General features: G+C 39.9%; 3 protein-coding genes across 3 annotated transcripts; 1 reads left to right on the top strand and 2 right to left on the bottom strand.

The window, feature by feature from the left end:
* Nucleotides 1–58: 58 nt before the first annotated feature.
* TOPORS (TOP1 binding arginine/serine rich protein, E3 ubiquitin ligase) lies at nucleotides 59–10,394 on the bottom strand. Its single transcript, XM_081236320.1, has 3 exons — nucleotides 10,235–10,394; nucleotides 8,548–8,742; nucleotides 59–3,326 (listed from the first exon to the last, which is right to left on the bottom strand). Exons 1-3 carry the CDS (start codon nucleotides 10,235–10,237, stop codon nucleotides 390–392), a joined length of 3,135 nt encoding a protein of 1,044 aa, XP_081092446.1. The 5' UTR covers nucleotides 10,238–10,394; the 3' UTR covers nucleotides 59–389.
* SMIM27 (small integral membrane protein 27) lies at nucleotides 9,902–10,916 on the top strand. The gene is given in 3 exon segments (XM_081236321.1): nucleotides 9,902–10,280; nucleotides 10,589–10,668; nucleotides 10,670–10,916. Coding segments are annotated over 3 exon segments (159 nt in total). The 5' UTR covers nucleotides 9,902–10,235; the 3' UTR covers nucleotides 10,704–10,916.
* Nucleotides 10,917–11,247: 331 nt separating this feature from the next.
* On the bottom strand, nucleotides 11,248–22,696 carry NDUFB6 (NADH:ubiquinone oxidoreductase subunit B6). Its single transcript, XM_081238306.1, has 4 exons — nucleotides 22,399–22,696; nucleotides 19,965–20,057; nucleotides 14,836–14,880; nucleotides 11,248–11,426 (listed from the first exon to the last, which is right to left on the bottom strand). Exons 1-4 carry the CDS (start codon nucleotides 22,576–22,578, stop codon nucleotides 11,358–11,360), a joined length of 387 nt encoding a protein of 128 aa, XP_081094432.1. The 5' UTR covers nucleotides 22,579–22,696; the 3' UTR covers nucleotides 11,248–11,357.
* Nucleotides 22,697–25,355: the final 2,659 nt, after the last annotated feature.

The raw sequence follows: 25,355 nt of genomic DNA, 5'->3' as shown, positions 1-25,355 counted from the left end.
TTTCCAGAATAACTCTCAACAAAAAATTCAAAAATACTCATCGACTACTTTAAAAATATGTCAATACCGTATGGCTTTATGAAATTACTTCTAAATTTTATATTTTTTATTTAAAAAGGATCCCAAGTTTTAAATAAACTGCTAGCATATCATTTTCTTCACTTAAAAGTGCATATCTCAGAGGGTGGGACATACATATTTTTTGAACAAATAATGATTTTTACAAATTTTTAACACACACACACAAAAAAAATCACAAAATATTTTTAAGGGGGAAAAGCGTTTTCACCAAGTGTCATCTTTAAACAGACTGCAGTAGATGACTTTTTTTTTTTTTTTTTTTTTACTTTTTATACCACCAGAATTCTCAATGAGACGCTTTGGCAGTTTTAAGACATATCATGGTCTCTACCAAGAGACACTGACATTAATGATATCCGTGGAGATGGCAATCGCCTTGATGACTCAGTTTGGTAAGAGACATTACTGGGCTGGCTCTCCAAATCAGAGGCAAAGGTGCTCTCTTCTCTTACATCAAGAGTCTGTTCAATTGAAGTTGCCTGGGGTGAAATATTATCTACAGTTTTGTTCGCATTATTCAAGTTGTTATTAAGTGTGGTAATATCACACTCCTTGCCCAGGACACCAAATTCATCTTCTATTGTAACTACATCTTTAGTTTCAAATGGTCCCAAGGAAGGAAACAAAAATTCGTTTCGTAGAGGGTCTTGAGGACCACTAAGGTCACATTCTGTATCCTCCTTTACTTCAGAATCCTTATCACTGTCACTGTCAATGGTAATCACAACTGGGGAACATGAAGCATTATCGCCATGGTGTTTCTTATGCTTCCTCTTATGTTTTTTCTTTTTCTTTTTATGGTGTCTAGTTGTATCGGTAGCTTTCCCTTCATAAACTATCTCTACACTTAGGCTCCGGGTCCTTCTTCTTCTCTTGTGCTTTGTCTCTCTGTCTGATGATGGGCTATCTGAAAAGCTGTCACTCTCATTTTTGTAGCTTCCATCCAATTTTGATGAAGATTTTGAGTAATGACCTTCCTTTACTTTAGAAGCAAATTCCCGAGATGGTTGAGCCACATCGTTAGAACCCTCCAAATGCCGTGTTTTGTATTTTCGTTTCCCGCCAGGCTTTTCATTTCTCACCCGGTCAGGCCCTGTAGATGCAGTCTTTGATCTAGTACTAGATAGGCTCCTTGATCTATGCCTTTCATAGTAGTAATATTTCCTTTCACTGTGATTATTTTTTTTTCTAGCATTTGTTCTTTCAGAAAAAGACTGAATTCTAAATTCTGGACTTGAAGATTGTCTGGAATAATGAGCTCTGGACAGAGTCCTCCTCCTGTAAGATGATTCGTAGCCATCCCTGTCCTTGTTTCTACTATAGTAAGTATACTCCCACTTGTATCTGCTTCCATAATTATTTCTTAAATAGTAACGATCTCGATTTCTGCTCCGTGATCTTCTTTTACCACGATCACTGCTATGAGATCTTGATCTGCTTGTGCTTTCACTACTTAGAGATAGAGTTTGGCTTCTTCTTGACCAGCTGCTATCTCTAGTTCTTGATCTCTTTTTGTCTCTTCTACCTCTAGGTCTGCTATTCTCCCTGCTTCTGGATCGTTTGCTTTTCATTCTTTTCTTCTCATGATGCTTCCTACGATTCTTCTGATCATGCCCACTCCTACTCTGGGAACATGAATCTGAACTTCTGGATCTTCCCCTCCTTCTGTGTCTGCGGGTATATGGGGAATATACTCTGTCTCCTCTGATGGATGAGCTCAGGTCTCTGGGAGAGGACAATGATACAGACTGTTTCTCTTCCTTCTTTGATTTGATTCTTGTACCAGAATCACAATGACCTTTATTTATTTGTTCATCCTTTCCAAGGACAGAGTGTGGAGATGAACATCTACTAACATCACTATCACCAGAACTGTAAGACTGCTCTTGTTCTTGTGCCTTCACAGTCTCCATTTTCTCGTAGGAACCTAACTCCTCAGAATCAGAGGACAGTTCAACAAGTTCTGGGGTCCTCTCAGCTAGTGGTTTAACAAACCCAACAATGACACAATTATCTGAAGAAGAATCACTGTCATTATTTATGTCGTCATTGGTTTGTACTCCCTGCATCTGAGATGTGGCTCTTCTTGTTACAAGTTCTTCATCTGAACTGTCAGAAGTATTTAAAAGGGAAGACATGGCAGCATGTACCTGCTCTGAGCTTGAATAAGATGGCCCTGGAGTTTCATCATCCCATGGTGCCTGACTAACAGTACCTACAGTAACATCCAGCTCTTGGGTCTCTGCTTCATCGGGAGATATTGTTATGACCGAAGAATCAGAATGGCTACCTTCTTCATATGAAGGCGCAGGACAATCATAATTTGCATGCTGGTCAAAGGCTGCCATGTTAAATGGAGATCGGGCAAAACTGATAAATTCGTGTATAAAATGCTCAGTCCGATTAAGTAAAAATGGCCTTAAATCAGACACAAATGCCTGACTCTCCAAGTCATAGCGAGTAACATTACTCATGATGATATGCTGGACAATATTCACTAATGATCCATGAGCTCCAAAGAGAACTGTGAGTTCACGTTTTAACCAGGGGACTAACCTGTGAAGGCAAGCCGGATTTCTACGGAAAAATTCAGCTGAAATATCCCTATAGCGGCCACCATCTTCAATATTTCTAACTCGAGCACCAGCACGATAGAGAGTTCGCCTAAAATTAATAATATCCTGTTCTTGAATTTTCCGCAAAGATCTTTCATCTGCAGTAGCTGGCCTCCTTATTGCAATCTGTCTCATAAATGGAGGAATTTCACCATCTCTAGGTCTTGCTGAAATGCCTAACCCTTCAAATATTACTCCACTATCTGGTGGAGTTGTTGTTCTTCTATTCATGGTACTATTAGGTAAATAAATAGAAGCACTTCGTTCCCTTGTCATAGTTGTACGATAGCGGAATCGCTGACCATCAGGGGTAGCAAAAGAACCAGTGTATGAAGGCCTTAGGACATACTCCTTGAAGTCGTCTTCTGCCCTCACAGAATGGAAAATAGAATCAAAGGGCTGTTTACATAGTGGACATTCAGCTTTGTTTTTTGACCACTCTTGTACACAGCGAAAACAGAACTTATGTAAACAGCGATCTAAGTAAGACACATTATCAAACCTATCCAAGCATATAGGACACTTAGAATCAGGAGATGCATCAGCTGGTACTGTCTGTTGCAATTTGCTAGTGCCAGCTTTAGGTGAAAAGTTGTCCATTTTAAATTCCTTAGCGGCTGATGCCATTATCTGTAAAAGGGAAAAAAATACATCAGTAACCTGATAAAAAAGAAATGACTAAATCTGAAAAAAATGCAAATGACTGTGAAACATACTTTGGTAAAAATAGTTAAGTAGTTTATTGTCTTTGTAACATAAAGGGGCAGTATAGCATAGTAATACAGTACTTAAAGCACAAGCTCTAAAGTCAGATTTCCTGGGTTTGAATCCTGCTGCCACATTACCAGTGTGACTATGGATTAGTTACTAGTTATCGTCCTTATGCTTCAATTTCATCTGTAGCTCACTGATACTAGAACCTGCCTCACAGGATTTGTGAAGATGTTAAAAAAAAAAAAAAAAAAGCCCTTAGAAAAAGTGCCTGGTCCACAGTAAGCTCTCAAATATTATATAATATTCTATTTTTCTTTTTTAAAAAATAATTTGATATGTACAAAAAAGTGCAAAAGAAAATATACCAAGTACCCACGTATCCTCCACTCAAGAGTTAGCAGCTAACATTTTCTCATGGTTTTTCCAGATTTTTTTAAATGTCCATTTATGTGCTTCCCTGCTGCCCCTGCCATCCTTCTCTAGAAAACAAAACCCAAAAATATCATAATTCTCAGTTGGAGTTATTTCTACACATGGTTTTATATCTTGCATACATATGCCCCAAACACTACGGACTACTCAATTGTTTTGTTTGAGTAAGTATTATACATGTATCTTTAAAAATAGCTTTAGGGAGAAAATTTGCATACTAGAAAGTTCACCTATTTGAACCAATTCTGTGGTTTTTAGTGGAAGATTCTTTCACACACAAAAAAGGATCTGTTAGTGAAGATTAAATGAAATAACAAAATATAAAAGCACTCATGGGCAGTGCCTGGCTTATAGCAACTGCTGAGTAAATGTTAGTTGCTGTTATTATTACTACACTGCTGTTATACTACACTATTCTTACTACACTATTATATTCAGTTCATCACTGACTCCTTTCAGCATCCCTAAGAAGCTTTTCTTCGCCTTTTTATTTAATCCAGTCAGTCACTAAGTACCTTGAAATCATGTTTTCAGTCTCCTTCCTTACCTTTTCTCACAAGAATCACTAGAATCTTAAAGATTAATTTGCTTTAGATTTGTCAGTTTATATAGACCCATAACTTACAAAATGAATTTTCCAGAGCTGAAATCTAGTTGCATTACATTTTGGCCTTGTTATCTTAAAAATCCCTCTTTAGCTGCTTTCTATACTAAACATTTTATAGATGTTAAATATTAGTTTCTTCCTTTATGTTTTCCTGGGCCTATTACTGATCTTTCTCCACCATCACAGAAAGGCCCATCATGAGTCAACTGCTATCTAGTCAAATAATAGAATTGCAATTTTCTAAACAAGAAACTCATTGGCCATACCTAGGTCTAACAAAAACAAATAAAGCCCACGATAAAAACCTATCAATATTATTGTAAAATATAAGTACTTCACCACAGACTTCAAATTAAACTTGCTCATCTAGGGCATCTTAGCTTTCTCAGAGCTATAACTTAATAGGAAACCAATTAACACTGAACAAGTTTCTTCAGGGGGTTCCAAATACTTCCAGTCCTGTTTCTAGAGTGGAAATGTAAAAATTACCATTGTTTTTAAATAGAAGAGAATTATAAATATATTAATACTAATTGCATTTTTGCTAATATATTTAAAGTCTGGAACCTTAATATTACATAAATTTCTCAGCATTTCCCCCTACTTCTAATATTTTTAAATTCTCCTACTCAGGAGAAAAAAATCTTTAAAATAAAAACCATTAGGATAAGAGACTGTGCATGTGCATTAGGGGAAGGAGTGAAGAGTGAACAGGGCACTGGAGAGATTATCAGATCTGGATTGAAGACCAGGTTTCACCTAAAACTAACTCTGTCAACTGGAGAAATCCACATTAATTCTGGACTTTAGTTTGCCCTTCTATATAAGAAAGGGGTAATTAGAATTTTAAAAAGACTGGTGAAATTCAAGTTAATACATTTAATCTTAATTTGTTTCTTTGGAATACAGAATTTTAGTGTTTACTGAATATTTCCAGTTCACATAAAAATTACAACCCAGAATGCATCCATTAAAAAAATTATTTGGTAATAACTTGAAGTGCAAATAAAACAAAATCTCAACTAATTATAATTTTTTAAATGGAACTTTAGTCCTCCCTTCCCTAGTTTTATAAGTCTGTTAACCAAATTGACAGCACCAGTCTAAAGAATGATGAGTAACATCATCCACAGTAGGTAAAAAAGAACAAATTATTAGTCCTGTTTTGTATTTCTATACAGGAATATCTTTCGGTACAAAGAATGGTATTCATCGGAAACACCAAATAATGGCAATGAATATAAATCATCATATAAAGGATTTACTCTTTCAAAATCATCACTAAATACTAAAATTAAAATATTTGCTAATTCAAATGAAGTAGAATTACCACATGACCCAACAATTCCACACCTATCCATGCAAGAGAAACAAAAACATGCCCACACAAAAACTTGTAAGTGAAGAGTCATAGCAGTGTTTGTCCTAAGAGCTTAGAAGTGGAAATAACCCAAATGCTCATCAACTGATGAATATGGAATCTCCATACAATGGAATATTTGACAATAAAAAGGAATAAAGTACTGACACATGCTACAATATGGATGCGTTTTTTCATTATGCTAAATGAAAAAATACCAATCACAAAAGATCACATGTTGTATGTATTTTATAGGAAACTTACAGAATAGGCAAATGGATAGAAAGCAGACTGGTGGTTGCGGGGTGGGGGGGGGTGTTGAGGTTTCTTTCTAGGATGATGAAAATGTTCAATTAGAGTTGCACAAATATACTCCATAAATACACTAAACACCACTGTATTTTGTATTTTAAAGAAGTGAACTTTATGGGTGAAATATAAATATAAATATCTCAACAAAACTGTTTCAAAAATACAAATTAAGGCATAGAACAGGGATGGCTAGCAGACAGATTTAAGATTTGTAGGTCTGCGGGAGAGTTCCGGGTCAGGTAGCAAAGGTGGACCTGATGATAGATTTAGTGCTTCAGGTTCTAGAAGAAGCCTGTGATAAAAGTTTCTCTATCCCGGGCTTCCCTGGTGGCACAGTGGTTGGGAGTCCGCCTGCCGATGCAGGGGACACGGGTTCGTGCCCCGGTCCGGGAAGATCCCATATGCCGCGGAGCGGCTGGGTCCTGTGAGCCATGGCCGCTGAGCCTGCGCGTCCGGAGCCTGTGCTCCGCAACGGGAGAGGCCACAACAGTGAGAGGCCCGCGTACCGCAAAAAAAAAAAAAAAAGTTTCTCTATCCGAGCACTCTAGGAATTAGGACTTCAAATTAATTTCCCCATAGGGGATAAGTTAATCAGTTCTTCTGAACCCTTTTCCTTAACTGCCTTCCAAATTCTAAATAAAGTTTGCCATCTTTAGAATAAATTGATTAAGCAAAACCTTCCCTCCCCCAAATCTTCAAATGTGTTGGCTTTAACAGGGATAAGAACCCTCCATATCACATGTTGGGGGAAATTTCAGATAATCAACGAGCAAAAATATCTAGGGAAAATGGATGGGGGTGGGGGTGGACAGGTGGAGGGTGATAAAGTGTCGGGAGGCTAGAATCTAAATTAGACCACAAACCGGACATTTAAAAAACTGCACAGGGATACAAAGTAGGAATGCTCTGCATAATTAAATATTTAATAAAACCAGACTTCTTCTATGGCATTCCTTAAATTATCACTGTATATACAATTTAATCACTGGCTGATTACATTGACGGAGTGATGTTAATTCTAATGTAGAGCCAGGGCTGAGAATCAAAACCACTTACTTACTAGTGGCGTGATCTTGAGGAAGTTATTTAATTTCACAAAATCTTACATTTTCTCAATTCTAAAACAGGCTGAGTAACAGTACCCACCTGAAAAAGTGGCTGTGTGAAGGGATATATTCCACGTAAACCCGTAGCAAAGTGCGTGGTGGGCAGTAAGAACTTAATACTGTTTTCCTATGTTATGTGAAAATAAAGTTAATTTTGATCATTTCCATCATCCATAACTGATTATAAAATGCCCAGAAAGATGACATTCTATAACAACTAAATGATTTTCATATTAATATCAATATTGTACTTAATATATCTAAGCAAAGTGGCTAAAAAGGATTCACAAGTGGATGTACTAGAAATATACCAAGTATTAAAAACAATCTGGGCCCAAGCTCTTGTGACCTTAAAGAAATCACGTACGTCTCTGAACTGCAATCTAATCACCAATTCCAAGAAATCAAACAGAAGTTATAGGATCTACTAACCAGACCCTAGAAAACTTAAATACTGACCAGACCCTACGAAATTTAATTCCAGTTGCAGCAATAAAAAGAACTGCTTAGGAACCATTCCCCTCTAAAGCCACTCATTCCAGATAAGCATGACTGCTTCGGCTGACTCTCTAGCTTTCAAAGTCATTGACTAAAAACAAGCTAAAAAGCCCAACCCTCACCGCTATTAACTTAAATCTTCGGTAACTCTTTCTGAATTTATCTTAAACAATCTTGAAAATTACCTACCAAAAATTCTATTCACTTTTCCTCTCAAATCACTATTTGCCTCATCTCAGTACTGCCCCCTTCCAGTCTACCAATCAGCAGGCCGTGAGGAAAGCGGCGCTGACTTGATGGATGAAGAAGTCACAGGCTTACAGGGTGTAAACAGTGTACAAACTCCAACAGTCACGGCGACAGTCCTTTGGTTGAGAACTGCCACCTGCCAGGATCTAAGGTAAGCACCGCGTGCCTTACATAATCACAACGAACTAAAATACCGTTACTCCGGTTTTACAGACATACTCAGAGAGGTTAAGGGCCCGCCCAAGGTCACATCTCTGACAGCGGCGATGCCACGACTCAGACTCAAACGTTATGTGTTTTGTGTCGGCTTTTTCCCCCGGAGACCAATCTCCTTCCAGTACACGGCTGGGCTCGCGCCCTCGGGAGCGCTTCTCGGAAAGCAGCCCTCCCCCGCCCACCGGCACGGATCCACAGGTGCGCGGCGGGAGCCGCCGGGACGCCGGCCTGCCAGGCAGCCACGGCGCCTCAGGCCCGGACCGCAGCTCCCTCGACCCTGGGCCTAGCTGCAGGCGGGAGCTCCAGATCGCCCAGCCCTTCCGACCCCGGCGCCCCATTGTTCCCGATCTCACTCACCTCGGAGGATACCGGCGCAGGCCCGGCTGGGGAGCTCGTGGCAAGCTCCCGACGGCCCAGAAAGCTGGGTCGGTGACGGCAGGACCCGCGAAGGCGAACCCGGCGACTTCTCCGCCGGCCCTCAGGAGCGGGAGTAGGCAGGGGCGCTTCACCCTCCTCGCGAGACAGCGGAGACCCCGGCGGCTGCTGCGACCCCTGTGACGAAAAGCGCTCATTACCAATGGCTGCTTGGGGGCGGCGGCAGAAAGCGGTGGCAGAAAGCGAAACCCACTCCGCGACCCCCAGCAAGTCAAAACACAGCACCCGCCTGCGTAACGCATGCGCGGTAGAAGACGCCGGCACTTAAGGCGGGGCTTAGCGCGCTCGGCCCGAGCCCGGCCCTTCTCCCAACCCCCTCCACTCCTGGACTGAGAGCGACCTGACCCACCGAGGCATAATCGCTATTATGCCGTTACTCTGGTTGCTGCCAATCTCTGGGGATTACAGGGGCACTAGTTTAAAGTTCGCTTCTAATTTACCCGGAAGACACGATAACTAGCTTGGTCTCATTTAAACCTCACCAAACTCTGTGAGAAGTTACTAAAACTCTATCTGGTGTATAGTTAAAGGAACTGAGTTACCCGAAGGTTAAGGGACTACCTCCGGCTGCAGAGTTAGGAAACAACACTGGGATTCGCATGGAATACCCAAATCAGAGGCCTACAGTTTTCAGAGAGAAAGATCAACTCCAGTATAGGGATAAACAGGGATTCAACCTAAGAGAATAGGGCCTTGAAATCTTCCCAAAACAGATAACGTTTTTACCCTTCCCCACTCTCCGAAATCTGCATTAAAACTCTGTTTAGGCGACAGCTGAGATTACAGAGATATAACGGCTGGTGCCTAAAGCGGCGCTCTGCCCCATTCTTCGCCTCAAATGTGAGTGTCCCGAACATTCTAGGGCTGAACTTGGCTCCGCGTGCCAAACTCTGTCCTTCGGTTTAATATTTGCTCGTGCTACCGTCCTAAGCATACAAACGTTCAATAAACACTTGTTTATTGGCAGCTACATTCTGCCGAGTAATTCATGCCACGTTATTTCTTCTTAAGAGTATCACTGACATCAACAAGCCATTGCGTTCTCAGACTTATTTCTTGAAGAAAAGCTCAATTAACAGGGATGCCCACAACGATTCGTCAGTTATACAAAAGCGGGTGGTACTCTTGTTTACATCAAAGATGAATACACGAACTACCTACATTGTGGGAACAGAACCGGGAGGAAACATTAATTCTTTGAGCGCGAGAGGTCGGCGTAGTATTTAAAACGTGGATTATTTTTCCAAATAAACTTTTAAATGCACACGACGCTACCTTATCTCGTATTAATACTGCTCTGGAACTGAAGGAAGACCGGCTGACGAGTCAAGCCTATCCTTCTAACTGGCAAAAAGCACTTCGAACGTACTTTCTCGTTTCTCTAACCGCCTTCCCGAAACGCGTGCTTGGCCCCGGGTCACGTGACACCGCCCACAGCTCCGGGCGGAAGAGGCCGGCCCAGCCGAGGGGAAACGCGCCGGAAGGCGAGTGGGCGGGCGCTCGCGCCCGGCTGAAAGATGGCCGCCGCCGCCCGGCAGCCACCGCCCCGGAGGTTACTCTAGGGCCTGCGGCTTCCGCCCCTGCCCGCGGACTACCGCCGTCTCCTTACCATGAAGCCAATGAGTCGCCGCACCCTGGACCGGATTTATTCAGCGGTAGGTCTCGGGCCTGGAGGGGCTCCACGGGGTCGACTCCTGAGGCCCGCGGGTAAAGCCCGCTATTTCTTCAGCGCCCAGAAACTCCAAAATCCATTGCTGAATTAAGCCTTTCACTCCCTCACCTCGACTCCGCCTCTTCCGGGAGGACACGCTCTTCCGCTCCTTACGTAATAGCGGCTTGGTGTACTCGCTTCCGGAACCACATTTATACGAGTTTGTCACTAAAATTCCCACCAACTTGATGGGGGGAGGAGGAAGTGCCACTCACTTGTTTTTGCTTTTACTCCTCCTCTTGCATTTCTTAGTTGCTCCTCGCGGTCGTATTGCTCTCCTGGGGATACGTCATCTATGCATCAACTGTAGCTGCACGACGACAGCTAAGGAATATACAAAATCTTCGGGATGAATGAAAATTTGTAATTCCTCTGGATTTGATTCCATGCATATACAATTCTTTACCTCATGCTTATCTGACACGTGTCTCGATTTAAAGTAAAATCTTTAATAAAAAGCTTCGAAATTCATTTTTGTATACCGTCCTTTATAATAAACACTAATATGCTACTTTTTCATATACTTAGAGATTTGTCTTTTACGTTCTCACATAACAAAGCAACCTACATCTAGGCTTTTTAATCTAGAGTTTCTAAAATACTTCTTTTGAAATGCTTCAGAAAGCCTTCTTTAAAAGTGTGTGGAACTTGTTCTTTTATTTGTTTATTGCAACATTTCATTACATTGTATACCTTCACATCACAGTAGATTAAGTACTGTTTAAGAAAAAACTGTCATATGACTAAAGAATTTTCTACATGCTGTTTTCCAAATTAAAAATGGCCAGAAAAAGTAGGTGATTGCCCATACCATTTTTTTAGCATGTCCAGTTTTTACTTATTGTTAGATAAGTCGAAGAGTCTCAAATTGTACAGAGAGAATCGTACAGTTTGGGAAGAAACAGACAACACATATCTGAGTAAACTTTATTAAAGTTACTTTTCCAGAAAATAGATTCAATAAGTGGTAATGTAGCAACAAACTTGGGCTCAAACACCTTTGAAATTTTAAAAGTAATCTTCAGTGATGTTGATCAGGAAATTCTTTCATTGGTGGGATTACTTCTCCAGTTTCCAGAATTGTATCACCCTAGAAAAACAAAGACGCATTAGTGAAAAATCTTGTCTACAGAGGTGATAGTTCCATTTGGTCAGACCTCATCTGGAAAATCGAGGTCACTTCTGGCATTCACACTTTAAAAGGGACACAGGCAAAATAGAAGCTGTCTAAAGATGAGCAACCAGTATTCAAAATCTTAAGGTATAAGGGAGAGAATAGGGGAAGTTGCACTCAAAAATGACTAGAAAGGACATGAAAGTTGTCTTTACAAAGTGATAAAAGGATAATCTTTATTTGCTTGGCCCCAAGAAATAGAAGCCCTAGAAAGCTGCAGGTAAACATCTTCACTTCAATATAAGGTGGTAATGTATTCCCAGCAACTGAATGTGTTAGGCAGTCACCAGTTTACCATTTGGCTCAGAATGGATATTAGAAACAGAATGCAAACTTTCCTTGGGCAGCTGGTTCAGGTGTCTCTCCAAACCTAGATGCAGTGTGTATGGCAGAATGGGCATGGACTTTAAAGCCAGAACCAAGTAGTGTGAATCCTGGAACCCTCCACTGACAAGCTGTATAATTTTAGGCAAAGTACCTAGCTTTAATTTCAGCTCTCTGTTTAAGACAGCAGCCTGATAGTCCATGAATTGACTTAGTAGAGTAGAATTATCCCCATCACCACCTACCATTCCCTGACCTGGTACAGCTCAGGACTGTATAAACTTGTATTATGTTTAAGCCATTATATACTTGGGGGAAAACTTGTTACCACAGCTAGCATTACCCTAACATAGAAATTAATAACTTGAAGTGGTACTAATGCTGCTGTAATAAAAATTGAACCACATGGCACTGGCTTAGCAGTGGGGCTACAAGGACACTGGCATTGGAGGCTATAAGATGGAAACAAAAGGCACTAATAACTTAGAAGCAGACTGTCTAATGAACTTGAGGTTCTAGAAGTACCTGAAAAAACGTTATAGTATGTGTTTAACTACTAGTGGCTGCCTTAGTGTATTTTAAGAAACATAAGCTCAGGTAAGAAGTGGCTGATTTGAGAGGAGAAATAAAAATAAGAATCTAAAATTTCGGGACCTTGCAATATTAGAAAATCAGATCGATTGTTTCTGAACCTCTAAATAGTAACAACACTGAAAAGATTCTGAGAAACAGAAACCCAATAAAACTCAGTAAACAGAGAGACCCAGCACCGTGGCAAAGATCAGACTGAAACAAAGGTAGCCTTTAACTAGAGTGTGTTTCTGGTGGCCTCCACATAGCTGCCTCTCAACTGAGTTGAGAGAGGCAGTAGAATAAGGATAAAGAAATGAAACAACTTGATAACTATGTATAGAAACCACAGATACTGGCATGTGGGACTGACTAGAAGCAAAAAGATTAGACTCCTACCAAGTATTTTTCTTTCCATGCCTGCCAAATGTGAGAACTAGATGGTCAAAGAAACCAAACATACAGACAATAAAAGCCTATGACTGCTTCTGATTAAAACAACCTCTGGCCCTCAAACTTCTGTGAGCAGGAGGTAGACTTTAAAGGCTGTACAACCCTAAGGAGGGCATACTTCCCAGTACTCATTTTAGATGTGGTCTAGGTTGATGGTGGAAAAGAAAGAATCCCCCTAGACTGAGCCAGGGACCAGGAAGAACAATGAACAAAGGTGTTCTTTCCAGAAGCAAAATCAGTTCCTGTTCAAGTAACTTCCCACACACAGGGGTTAGGAGGCTTTACAGTGTTTGACCACTGGGGTTTCAGAGCCAAGTGACTGCTATGCTGTCCAAATTCCATCGCTGAATAATGGGCGTGGTTGGGAGGCAAGGGATACAGTTCACTTGCCATTGATCCTCAAATCTCCAAGAGAAGAATCTCCAAGAATAATCCTGATGGATATTACTATACATCATCTGAAGATCTTAGGTTGCAGTGATGTAATGGGACCTTGGGGTTTCTCCCTAGGAAAGGGACTTGTGTTACATGTGTGGGAAGAAGGAAGCAAAGAGCTATTTGTTGACTAGAAGGATACACTGTGGCAGAGACTCCAGGTATGGGAGGCTGAGAAACATAAAAAAGCAGGAAGACATGTGGGATCATGAGACTGAGTTCTGGCCGACAGGACATGAAAAGAAGTGATGTAAGCTACTTCCAAGCTTAGACCTTAAAATCATCCCCTGAGACATCCAGCCCTCTCTTTCCCTATGATCTTGGAGCCTCATAGTCCCAATGGCCTCACTATAATTGTCTGACCTATGCTAGTCTGTGATGTCAATAGAAAATAAACTTTTGTTAAGCCACTGAGATTTGGGGGTTTATTTGTTACTGTCTATCCTATTCTAAGGTATGTACAGATGAGCATTCTTCAGGTCTTCAAAGGGGCAGCTTCTCAATGGTACAGAAACAGGAAAGAACCACAGTGGCAAAAAATATGGAAGTAGGAGAGATACTATGGAATCACTATATGGTCTTCTAAAGAGGGTCCTCCTTCTTTTCCTTTGAACAGTAATGGCAAAATAAACAATAAACAAATGTATAAATGGAAGAATAAATAAATTACCTAACTTGTTGAAACCAACAAGATAATTGAGCCTACCTAGGCCCTGACACACATCAATTATACACAATGAAATATAGAAGAAATCCCCTACTATTTCCTAAAGCAGAATTCCAACTGGAAGAGTTAGCCAATTTTGGTAGTTCTCCCTAAAATTCCCTTCTGTTGCAGTCGTCAATGGATTATTGTGACCATGTCATGTGATAGAAGAAAGAATCCACATCGAGTTTTGTTTTCTAAAATTATATGACTTAGAGATTGATGGTAGTTCATTATCTGTGACTAGAAATGGAACAAGAACATAACATGTATTTGACTCTGCTAACCAATAACCTCACAAACAGCTAGTAAAATACCAACGGACTAATAAGTAATCTTTTAATGATGAAGACTTATTTTAAATTAGGATAATAGCCTACATATTCATAACATAAAATTTAAAGCACACATTGACATTATAAATTCACAGATGGAGAGGTTATGGTCTAACTGCCATAGGAAATGATAGTTCGGAAATAATAACAGAGGAATTTAGTTGCTGTTACAATGCTCAGGTATCTGCACAGGCTAGTGCCCTAAGTCCTTAACCCTACGTGAAATGGCACCAGTGAAAAACTGTTGGTACCTTCAATTCACTTTAGGACTACAAAGGTCACACAAGCTTTACAGCCAGGGTGAAAAGAAATGTGCCCATATCCCAGGTTCAACTGTAATTGCTACCTCACATTATTTCCTCCTATTTTTTTTTAAGAATATACAAAACAGGCACTTAAACTTTCAGTGAGAAGAAAGGAGAATTTTAGTCTAATGATCACTTGGGAAAGGAAAGAGAAATATAATAAACAGAAGAAAAACCAGAGATGTTTTAAGACTTACTGGGAATATTCTGGGCTTCCTTTCAACGATGGCATACGGTTTTGTCTGCAATAAAAGTAATGCTCTGTTAATTATAGTTTTAGAGTTTCTTCTAAAATAAAATAGATCATATCCCGATTTTTTTTCAGTAGAAACGCTGGCACCAATTTTTTTGCCTTTTTTTTTCCCCTCATATCCCAAATTTTTAACTTAAGCCCCAAACTTTCACTAAGCTCCAGACTCATACATCCGATTATTTACTTAAGATCTCTACTTGATCAAACAGGCATTGCAAACTTAATCAGGTCCAACACTTAATGTCCCTCAGTGCCAAACTCTTCCCTATCTCTGTAAATGGCACTTTCACTCTCCTAGTTACGAAGGCCCAAAACCCTGACTCCTCAGCAGGAGGAGATTTTATCCTGAATCTAACTGCTTCTCACCACCTCTAGTACTACCACCCTTGTCCAAGCCTTTATCATTTTTTCACCTACTAGTCTCCCAGCTTCCGCTCATGCTCTCCCTACAGTCTATTCTCCACACTGCAGGCAGAGTAGAGTGATTCTTTCAAGATGCATCACTCCTGTTACTCCTCTGCTCAAAGTTTCATAATTCTTACAAAAAAAAGAAAAAAAGCCAAAGTCCTTGCTGTGATCTCTAAGAACATGATCTGGCCCTTGGCTACCTCTCTGATTCTCTCTCTCTCTGAACTGTAGCTGCAGTGGCTCCTTTGTATTAATACAATCAGTTAGGCCTGCTTGTGCCTCAGAGCCCTTATGCTTAATGATTCCTCTACGTGAAATGCTCTTCTCCTAAATACCTGCTTGGTCCAGATCCTCATTTCATTTGTGTTTTTCAAATAGCACTTCCTCAAAGAAGCTTAATAAAAATAGCAGCCCCTGTCATTCTCTAGTCTTTTACCCTTAGTTTTTCTTCTATAGACTTATCACCTCCTATAACATTATATACCTCTTTGCTTATCTACTTATTGCCAGTCTCCCTAAACATTTCATGAAGACAGGAACTCAATCTGCCTTGTTCAGTGCTATATCCCTGTGTTAAGAACAGTGCCTTGCACATAGGAGGTGCTAAATAAATGTACTTATTAAGCATACACATCTGTACAAGATAACACCAAAAAATTTAAAAGATTATTGGCATGATGTAAGGCTCAGGCAAATTGGAGCCAAAAGCAGGAGAGAAACTCAGAATACAATGTGAGGACATTCAAATGTCTCTAAAAACTGTGGCCAGAGGCAAGAAGATACTGAAATGTCTTCAGAGAGAATGTTAAATTCAATTAAGCATAAAGGTATTAGCTGAAGTAAACTAGGTGCAACAGTAGAGGATGCAGGCCTAACCAAACCAAGACAAAGAATAAGGTAAAAGAGAGACTTTGGGACATCTACTGACATAAAACCTTTAACTATATCCATCTGTGGCTCAGGAAAAATCACCTGGAAGTATGAATCCCTCAGATAAGCAGCCATATTAATGTCTTGAATTGTCAACCCAGTAACTGCAGCTTGTTAAATTTTCTTCTCTTAGGAGATAAGTGTTTTTTCAATCCTAGAAATATTTAGTTAAATACAGATATGACAAGGTAAATTAACCCAGGGTATAAACAGATGAATGTCAAATTTAGTAAGTTCTGAAAACACTGGGACAATCCATATATTCTGATATAGAGTATTTGTAATGTTTAAGATCATCAGGCTATTAGAGATTCTAAAAGATTAGTTTTAGGATTCTAGTTAAAATGCATAATTGATTTAGATGTATGATTTTTAAGTTTAAAAAGATTTTCCTTTTTAGGGTCATTAATAAGTCCTATAAATACTTAAAAATAAAACTCGACTTAATTTGAGTTATTTCTTCCTGAAAAAGTATCTTCTGGCTTCACTTTACTTTTTCATTCCTGTTATCTCTGCCCTACCAGATTCTCATCAACTAATATCTACTAAACTGCAACAGCCTCCAGCTGATTTGCCTGATGTCAATACTTTCCTCCCTCCAATTCACCCTACATATCAATGTTTTTTATGTTTAAATATATCACTTTATCAACTCACTCTCCTACTTAAAAATGGAAAGCTAAAAAAAAGGAAAGCTTCCCACTGCCTACCACGTAAAGTTCAACCTCCTCTGCCTAGCTTTCAGGACCTTCCATTTATTTGTTCCACCCTACTAAGCCAAGAGACTCGCAGTTCTAGGCAATCCTATCTTCGGTAAACAAGACCATGCTAACTACTAACTCCTTGTTTTTCTAACTGGAACAGATTTTCTCCTCCATACTTTTACCCAAATCATACCTATCTTCCAACTTTATTATAAACTCCTTGAGGTCAGGAATTTCGTCTTATATATTCTTTCCACAGCAATAAAGGAAGACATACTAGGCATTCCATAGTTGATGATCAACAGAGGTAATCTTAGTGAAGAAAACAAAGGTGTTGTCAGCAATCAGAAATTTAAAGAACCCACACAGTCAACAGAGAACAAGTGACATAAGAGTGAATTTTCTGAGAACCCCAGTTATTTGTTTCACTCTCCTTTCATCAGGCTACAGGAAAGCAAACCTCAACTGGATTAGCTACAATTTGTTAGGCAGTCCCAAACTTTTTTTTACTGAATCACTTCATAGTGAATTGCTGACTGGTTTATTACTTTAGTGTGTACTTCCTACAAATAAGGACAATATTCTTAAAATAATCACAATACAGCCATCAGGATCAGGAAATTAACATTGATATATTAATACCTTCAATCTAGTCTGAAGAACCCATTCAAATTTTATCACTTGTCTCCATAACTGTTTGGAGTTATCAAAAAATCCCCCCTTATATAACCAGTTCTCCATCCATCGTGTAGGCTGTTTAAAGTTCTGACTGCCAATGTCATCTCTTTTTTTTTTTTTTGACGAAGCAGATTGTGCCCATGAATCAAGTTCACATTTAGTTGACAAGTCCCTTTAGTCTTCTTCAATCTGGAACAAATCTTCCATGGTTCTTTAACTTTCATGATCTTGACATTTTTGAAGGTAACAAGCCAATTATTATGCAGAAAAGTCCATCAATTAGATTCAGCTTATACATTTTTGGCAGGAACATCGCAAAACATATTGTTTTCTTCTTATTGCATCCTATCAAGTAGTACACAATTTCAGTCTGTCCCATTATTGGTAATGTAATTTAGATTCCTTGATTAAGATGATGTCTGCCAGGTTTCCTCCATTACAAAGTTACTCTTTTTCCCTTTGTAACAAATAAGTATGTTGAAGGTAGGAATTTGGGGATTAATTTTAGCAACTTTTTTTTTTTTTTTTTTTTTTGCGGTATGCGGGCCTCTCACTGTCGCGGCCTCTCCCGTTGCGGAGCACAGGCTCCGGACGCGCAGGCCCAGCGGCCATGGCTCACGGGCCCAGCCGCTCCGCGGCATATGGGATCCTCCCAGACCGGGGCACGAACCCGTATCCCCTGCATCCGCAGGCGGACTCTCAACCACTGCGCCACCAGGGAGGCCCTAGCAACTTTTGATGTTCCCTGGCTGAATAAAATATTACTATGATGATTCTCAAATGGTGACTTTTCTTGTCCATTTCTTATTTACTCTACTGTACAAAAAAAAAGCTTTCTCTTCTATCCATCTATTAATTAATTTATATGAGCATGGACTCATGGATTTGCATTTTATTTATCCAGCTGGCTCTCATCTATTACTATCATTTATTTTGCTGCTCAAATTTGTTCCAATGGGAGTCTTTTCAAGCTGACTCTGTCCTTTTGATTCATCTCCATCATTCTTTGAACACACTTCTTTACTTTCTGGCACAAGCTCATCTTGTACTTTCCCTGCCCCAGCCCTGGAATCAGCCATTTCTCCAAGGAGCTCTGGATCCTTTCAGTGGAAAACTGCATTTAGAAAGTAAGCCCAGCTGCTAGATGTGCTAGTTATTGATACCATGGGGTAGCAATGCTCACAGGCCCTATCAATGGAAAGAGCTAGGTAAATCTGCATTTACAGCTATATTTATTTCTGTATTTATCAATACATACTAAAAATCATGAGTCACAACAATACTTCCAATTCTTCCATTCCAGTACAAGGTTTTCTCCCTGTATTCCATATGCATAACTCCCTTTTCTGACAATGAGAATTCAGGGTTCCAGTATCATCAACATATGTTCTCATTTGATCAACCTTCCTGTATATAACCAATCTCCTGTCATCTCCACCACCACACTCCAGTATAAATAACCTCCTTACCTCATTCAGATTCTGACACTTTACTTTGGGTTGCCAACTCCATCATTGCCCCAAACCACACTCCTTCTTGATGTCTTCCTCCCCTCGCTCAGGTTCCAATATCCTACACCAGGTTGCTGACACTGCTGCCCTCCAAACAGGTACACTCACCAATCCCCTGTCCCCTTACCCACTCAGCAACTCACTCAGGATTGAAGCCTCCTCACTGGGTACAAGAATGCCCTCCTCACTCTTTGGGTTACAAAACTCCATGCTGGGCAACTACCACCACTCTCCCTTCCATGCCACTCCCCAAAATGCACTCCTTCCTCAGCCTGCCTGGGATTTAACACCCTACACCAGGGTATCCCTAGCCTTTAAAATATGGCAACAGACTCAATTCAATGCAAGATCTTTCAGTGAAAAAAATTCAAGCTTTTGGACATGCTGAATTCTAAAGAAAGTAAGTTGTGAAAAACCAGACAGAGCATAGGAAAAGGAAATGATGACAAGGATAACCTTTATCTATTGTGAATTTTATCTTATACCAGATCTGTGCTCAAAAAAAAGGAGCAGAAATTATTTTCTCCCTTACAACTCAGGACTCCGAGTTTGCACCAGTATTATTAGGTCAACTACATTTCTGATCATTTAAACATTGTTTCATGAGGAAATGCAATTCAAGTTGTAAACAACTAATATAAAGATCAACTTTTTGAAAAACCATACATTACCTAAGTTTCATTAAACCTTTTACCTAAAAAGATTCAAAGTAATTCAAAATCAGTTATAAGTGGCAGATTATTTCCACTAAGTAGAGCCGGGTAAGGCATAGCCACATAGGAAATAATTTTGTACAATATTAAAAATAAATTCTGAAAAATACATACTTAAAGCACACTTACATTCACATGATATTTGAGATAATAATGAATAATCCAGGCAGGGATCAGTACATGAGTAAAAGCAAAGATACTGTGTCGGTATGTCTTATAGATCTGGGGGGAAAAAAACATACACAAAATAGATATCTTATTTTTTATACATTTGTAGCAGGAAAAAAAAGCATCAGTGATATAAAAATATCACTATTATTGTAAAATCTCTAAATGCTACGTATTTCCATGTAGTCTGTAGCTAACCTCATACACCGAATATTCTTACTAAACATAGTGCCTGCTAGGTGACACCTACAGAGTTCAAAGCAAAGGAGGCTTAAGAGAAGCAGCATTTTGCAAAACTATAGTACTGTATTTATAAATGTTTTTAAAAAGACTTCTAAAAATACCCTTATTATAAGTTTGTTTAAGATAAAACATGGCATAAATAATGAAATAATTCTAATCAATTTAACCAGAGTAATCAGAACTACAGAATTTTCAGGTAAAGTCATTTCCCTAATCTATCAATTTCAGATACCCATAATCAACAACACTTGTATTATTCTAGCTGTAGGGCAGACAACCTTGAGTGCACTAATGCTGGAAAAAGAATATTTTACATACTGGGATAAGGGTGTTCCAAGCTCACTTTGAGGTGCCTTCAGACACAGTATTTTTAAAAAGAAAGACAAAAGACAGCTAAAAATGGAACTTTTCCATGGCAGCCAATTTGACTGAAACAGACCTATCCTGTCAGGGAAAAGACAATCTAGATTCTAAGTGTTGTAACAGATATGATTACGAAAGAAAAGCTTCCCTGGTGGCGCAGTGGTTGAGAGTCCGCCTGCCGACGCAGGCGACACGGGTTCGTGCCCCGGTCCGGGAAGATCCCACGTGCCCCGGAGCGGCTGGGCCCGTGAGCCATGGCCGCTGAGCCTGTGCGTCCGGAGCCTGTGCTCCTCAACGGGAAAGACCACAACAGTGAGAGGCCCGTGTACCGCAAAAAAAAAAAAAAAAGTTAACTCAAAGTAAGGTAAGAGAGATTTCAACTAATAATAATAATAATTTTTTTTTTTTTGCAGTACGCGGGCCTCTCACTGTTGTGGTCTTTCCCGTTGAGGAGCACAGGCTCCGGACGCACAGGCTCAGCGGCCATGGCTCACGGGCCCAGCCGCTCCGGGGCACGAACCTGTGTCCCCTGCATCGGCAGGCGGACTCTCAACCACTGCGCCACCAGGGAAGCCCAACAAATGATTATTTACTTCCTTACATCACTGGCTGACGGGTGGGATGTCAACTTTCAACCAGTGGTTGCCAAATCAGTTAAGTAATGCCAGAGATACAAAGGGTGAGAAGAGAGAAGATTTGAATTAGAGTTTAATTTTACCATCATAAATAAGTATCTAATACCACTTTCTTAGAAAAATTTGCACCAGACTTTGTAGCACAATAAGATACACATGGATTTCAAAGTGAACTTCTTCAATTCCTAGCCCTGGAACCACAGGTAAATCACTGAATTCTTGCAGGTCTCGGTTTCCACATATTTAAAACGAGGATTAGGAATGGTTTCTACCTTATGGAAGTAAAAAAAAATAAATAAAGTAACACATGTAAAACCCTCAGCAAAGTGCCAGGCACAAAGTAAGCACCGAAGTGTTACTTATATTATTACCATTACTATTAGCCAAAGTTGCAAGGAATTCTGAGATACAGCATTCATCATTCATAATTGATGTGATTTAATTAACGACCTCAAGAAAATGTCAGGAGACCCTGAAAATAAAGACAGCACTTGAGTGAGTGATTTTCTGCAAAGTCCAGGAATGGCATTCTTAAATGAAAGCGTGTGTTCAACGTACGTAGTAGCGGTTAAGAAAGGGGGCTCTTGAATATGACTCACTCAGCATACCAATAGGACCCCTTCTATTATGGTCATTACATAGAGCTGTATTACCAGCTAGAGGCTCATTGTGCCTTCTGGTAGTCGAGTGCAGTGTTAGTTGGTCTCTATAATCTCAACCTCAAAAATCAGACAAGTGTCTTCAAATACTAAAATCATTGAATTTTAACTCTAGTGAATCCTTGGCCATCATTCTGAGGGAAGGTCTCCACAGTCAAAAGAGAACCAAGCCTGCAGTGTCCTGTAAAACCCAGGCGAAGATTCGCCTCCTTCTCATCACACTTGACAGCCAAAGGGCAAGACCATCCCGAAGCCATACAAGCTCCGGACTCCTGACTCCTGACTCCCAGCCCATGATTCCTGGGACCAGAGAGCGTCCCAGCTAAACCTAAGTCTCGGTAGAATCTGATTCTCCCTTGGGGAACTACCGGAACTTTCGGGGGTAGAGCGAGTCAGTCCCTAATGTGGCTACAGTGAGCAGGCGTCCCAGCAGCCAGTCCGGGGACCGCGACGGGGCGGGAGTCAGGGTGGGTGTGGGAGAGGGCCGTCACTCACCACATTCTTCCAGGAGGCCCCGTCCTGCAAAAACTTATTCCAGAATTGCTCCATAGGCCACACCCTCCGCGGGGGCAGCACCGGTTCCCGGGGGCTCAGCTCCTGATCCTTCAGCCATCGCCTTCTCAGCTCTCGCAGCTGCTGCAGCCGCAGTTTCTCGTCGGACGTATACCCTGACATGTCGCCGCTGATACCAAGGCAGCAGGATACGGCGCGCCCCCAAACCAGGGTCTTGTCACTTACGCGCGCTCCCGCTCTGCAAAGCGACCTTGCTAGGACGCCAGGGAGCGGCGCGCCATTGTGACGTCACTCCGGTCCTGCCTCCGAGCGGCTCCAATCTGCGCGTAGTGGCTGGGCATGCGCAAAGCCCTCCACACGCCTTCCGGGTTTACTGGCCCAGATTACCAGTGGCTGCAGTGACGCCTCAGTTACCGGATGAGGAGGGAAGTGATGAATGAGAGAAAGTATGAGAGCTCAGAGACTAGAGGTTCTGATAAGGAAGAACTGGTGTGCTGGGAGTTGGAAGCGTGAGAATATGTGATTCAATGAATGTGACGTCCAAATGCAAAATTCATTTGCCTCTCCACTTTGCAAATCCTCTTCCCGTGACCTACAGAGTCTGTGGAGACCCGTTACATCTAAGTTTAAACCCCAGACTTGTCAGTGACTGGTAAGGTGACCTTGAGCAGCTGTCTCAGTCTGTTCCTTCATCTGTACTGCAGAAGTAAAAAGAATCTCAATATCTAGCAGAATTATACACATTCACACTTTGAGCCAGCAATCCCACTTCTAGAACTCTATCCTAAAGATATCGTGGTAAAAGTATGTGCAAGACTATTCACTGCAGCACCATATGTAATAAAAAATTGGAAATTGCCCGCAAAGTTCCTCAGTAAATGGCTACTTGAATAAATTATGGTAAAATAATGCAGTGAAGAGCCCTATATACAACTGGAGTGAGCTCCTGAATACATATATTGTTAATTGAAAAAAGCTGTGGAAAGAAGTGTATAGTATACTACCTTTCATCCAAAAAGGGGAGGGTGGTAATAATACTAAAGTATATATATATATATATATACATATACTAAATATATCTAATAATACTATATATATATATATATATATATATATATTTGCTTAAAGTTTAAAAATAACAGAAAGGAAAATTACTGACTTTTTAAAATGTTACTTGTAGGGAGAGGAAGGCAGTAGGCTACAAGAGACAGAGATAGAACCTAAACTTCTCTGAATTTATAAAAAGCAGCCTTTAAAAATCAAAAGAAAAAATACATGGGTCTAACTGATCTGCTTGTTGGCATAATTTCAAAAACACACACCATTTCAGGTAACTTTAAACCATCAAATTACTGTACATCCATAGAGAGATATAACTCAAAGAAAAAAGAACTAAAAAAAAAGAAAGAAGTCAAACTGTTTTAAGTGATCATATTGTTGCTAGTGATGGTAGTGGTGCTATTGTTAATCTGACACTGAAAATAAACATTTATGCCGGGACTTTTGTTATGGGAGAAAGGAGATACAAATGTAAATTGTATGAGTTTAAATAAAAACTCTGTAGTCCTAAATTTGGACAGGAATAAACAGTATTAACTCATGATGTATTTTATCTTTAAATAAATATATAATTTTATCTTAACTCTGCCTATGAAATGGCCTAAAAACTATGGCCAACCCAGTAACCATGAACATCTTTAGCTCCTAGATTGTGATCTCTAAATACCATTTTCCATTAAAAGGAACCAAGATTCTTCGGAGCAGCAGTTCTCAAAACATTTTGCCCCCCAAATCTCTTTAAATTCTTAAAATTGTTGAGGGCCCCAAAGAGTTTTTATTTATGTGGGTTATATCTACTGATGTTGACTGAATTAGAAATTAAAACATTTAAAAATAACAAAGTATCTATTAACAAAAATTACTTAGTGAGAAGAGTACAATTGTTTTACATTTTTGTAAATCTGCTTAATGTCTGGCTTAATAAATGACAGCAGAATTCTTAGAACTGCTTCTGCATTCAATCATAATATTGCACATCATGTAACCTTTGGGAAACTCTGTATATATCTGTGAGAGAATGAAAGTTAAAAAGGGCAAATAGCCCTTAGTATTAATATGAAAATAATTTTGACCTCACAAACCCCATGAAAGGATCACAGGGACTCCCAGGGGCTCCCAGATCACACTGTGAGAACCATCACCTTGGAGAAATAGCTAATTTCAGGTTCAAGTTAAGAAATATAAAATAAGCCTGGAACAGCTTGTCTTAGCAGGAAGGAGGGAAGTTTTTAAAGACTAGTAGGGTCATGTCAAAAAGATTCAGGAGAGAACTTCAATAGACTTACGTTGGTCAATAAGTATAGTGACTTCAGTGGAATGAAAAATATCAAATACATTCACATACATAAGTTCACGATTTTTAAAAAACTTATTGGTCACTTCTTGATAGTGTTAGCGAACCAACTCATTATTTTGAAAACTGATATGTACAGGAAAAATCAAGCATTTTTCAGTCCTCTTTATATCTTAAAGTAACATCTTAAAGTAACAAAATAATTGATGAGGGGAAATTTATTCAAAGGAACATAAAAACCTAATAAAAGAAGAATGGATGCAGTTAGAATATCACTGTTTTGCAACCGTTGGTTTATTAATGAATCAATGCCCCTGATTATCAGGCAGTTGACATCCCAAAAAGAGAGCAACTGCGCCTCCTGGTGGAAGACTGCCTCACTGCCTGTGAAGTAGCCTTGCCAAACAAAAAATTGAACTTGAATCTGATCAAGTTTCTCAATCTAACCACTCATTTAAAGGAAATATAGGGGAGAGAGAAACTTCTTATATGACACCAAAATGATACATTCAGACAAATCTAGACTGTAGAAACTTCAGACACGCCAACTCAGTTTCTTAAACAAAAATATATGGAGGGGAAAGAG

The sequence above is a fragment of the Mesoplodon bidens genome (genome assembly GCF_964165515.1).
Source record: "Mesoplodon bidens genome assembly, chromosome: 6".
In the NCBI taxonomy this organism is placed as follows: Eukaryota; Metazoa; Chordata; class Mammalia; order Artiodactyla; family Ziphiidae; genus Mesoplodon; species Mesoplodon bidens.
Note: the sequence above shows the minus strand (reverse complement) of the source record. Positions and strands in the feature narration are given on the sequence as shown.

Coding starts and splice junctions, on each gene's coding strand:
- TOPORS (XM_081236320.1), bottom strand. Junction 3,327..8,547: donor CTGCGCCGGTATCCTCCGAG/GTGAGTGAGATC, acceptor TCCCTTTTACAG/ATAATGGCATCAGCCGCTAA.
- NDUFB6 (XM_081238306.1), bottom strand. CDS start 22,578: ATGTCAGGGTATACGTCCGACGAGAAACTGCGGCTGCAGCAGCTGCGA. Junction 14,881..19,964: donor ATCTCAAATATCATGTGAAT/GTAAGTGTGCTT, acceptor CTTTTATTGCAG/ACAAAACCGTATGCCATCGT. Junction 11,427..14,835: donor GGAAGCCCAGAATATTCCCA/GTAAGTCTTAAA, acceptor TTGTTTTTCTAG/GGTGATACAATTCTGGAAAC.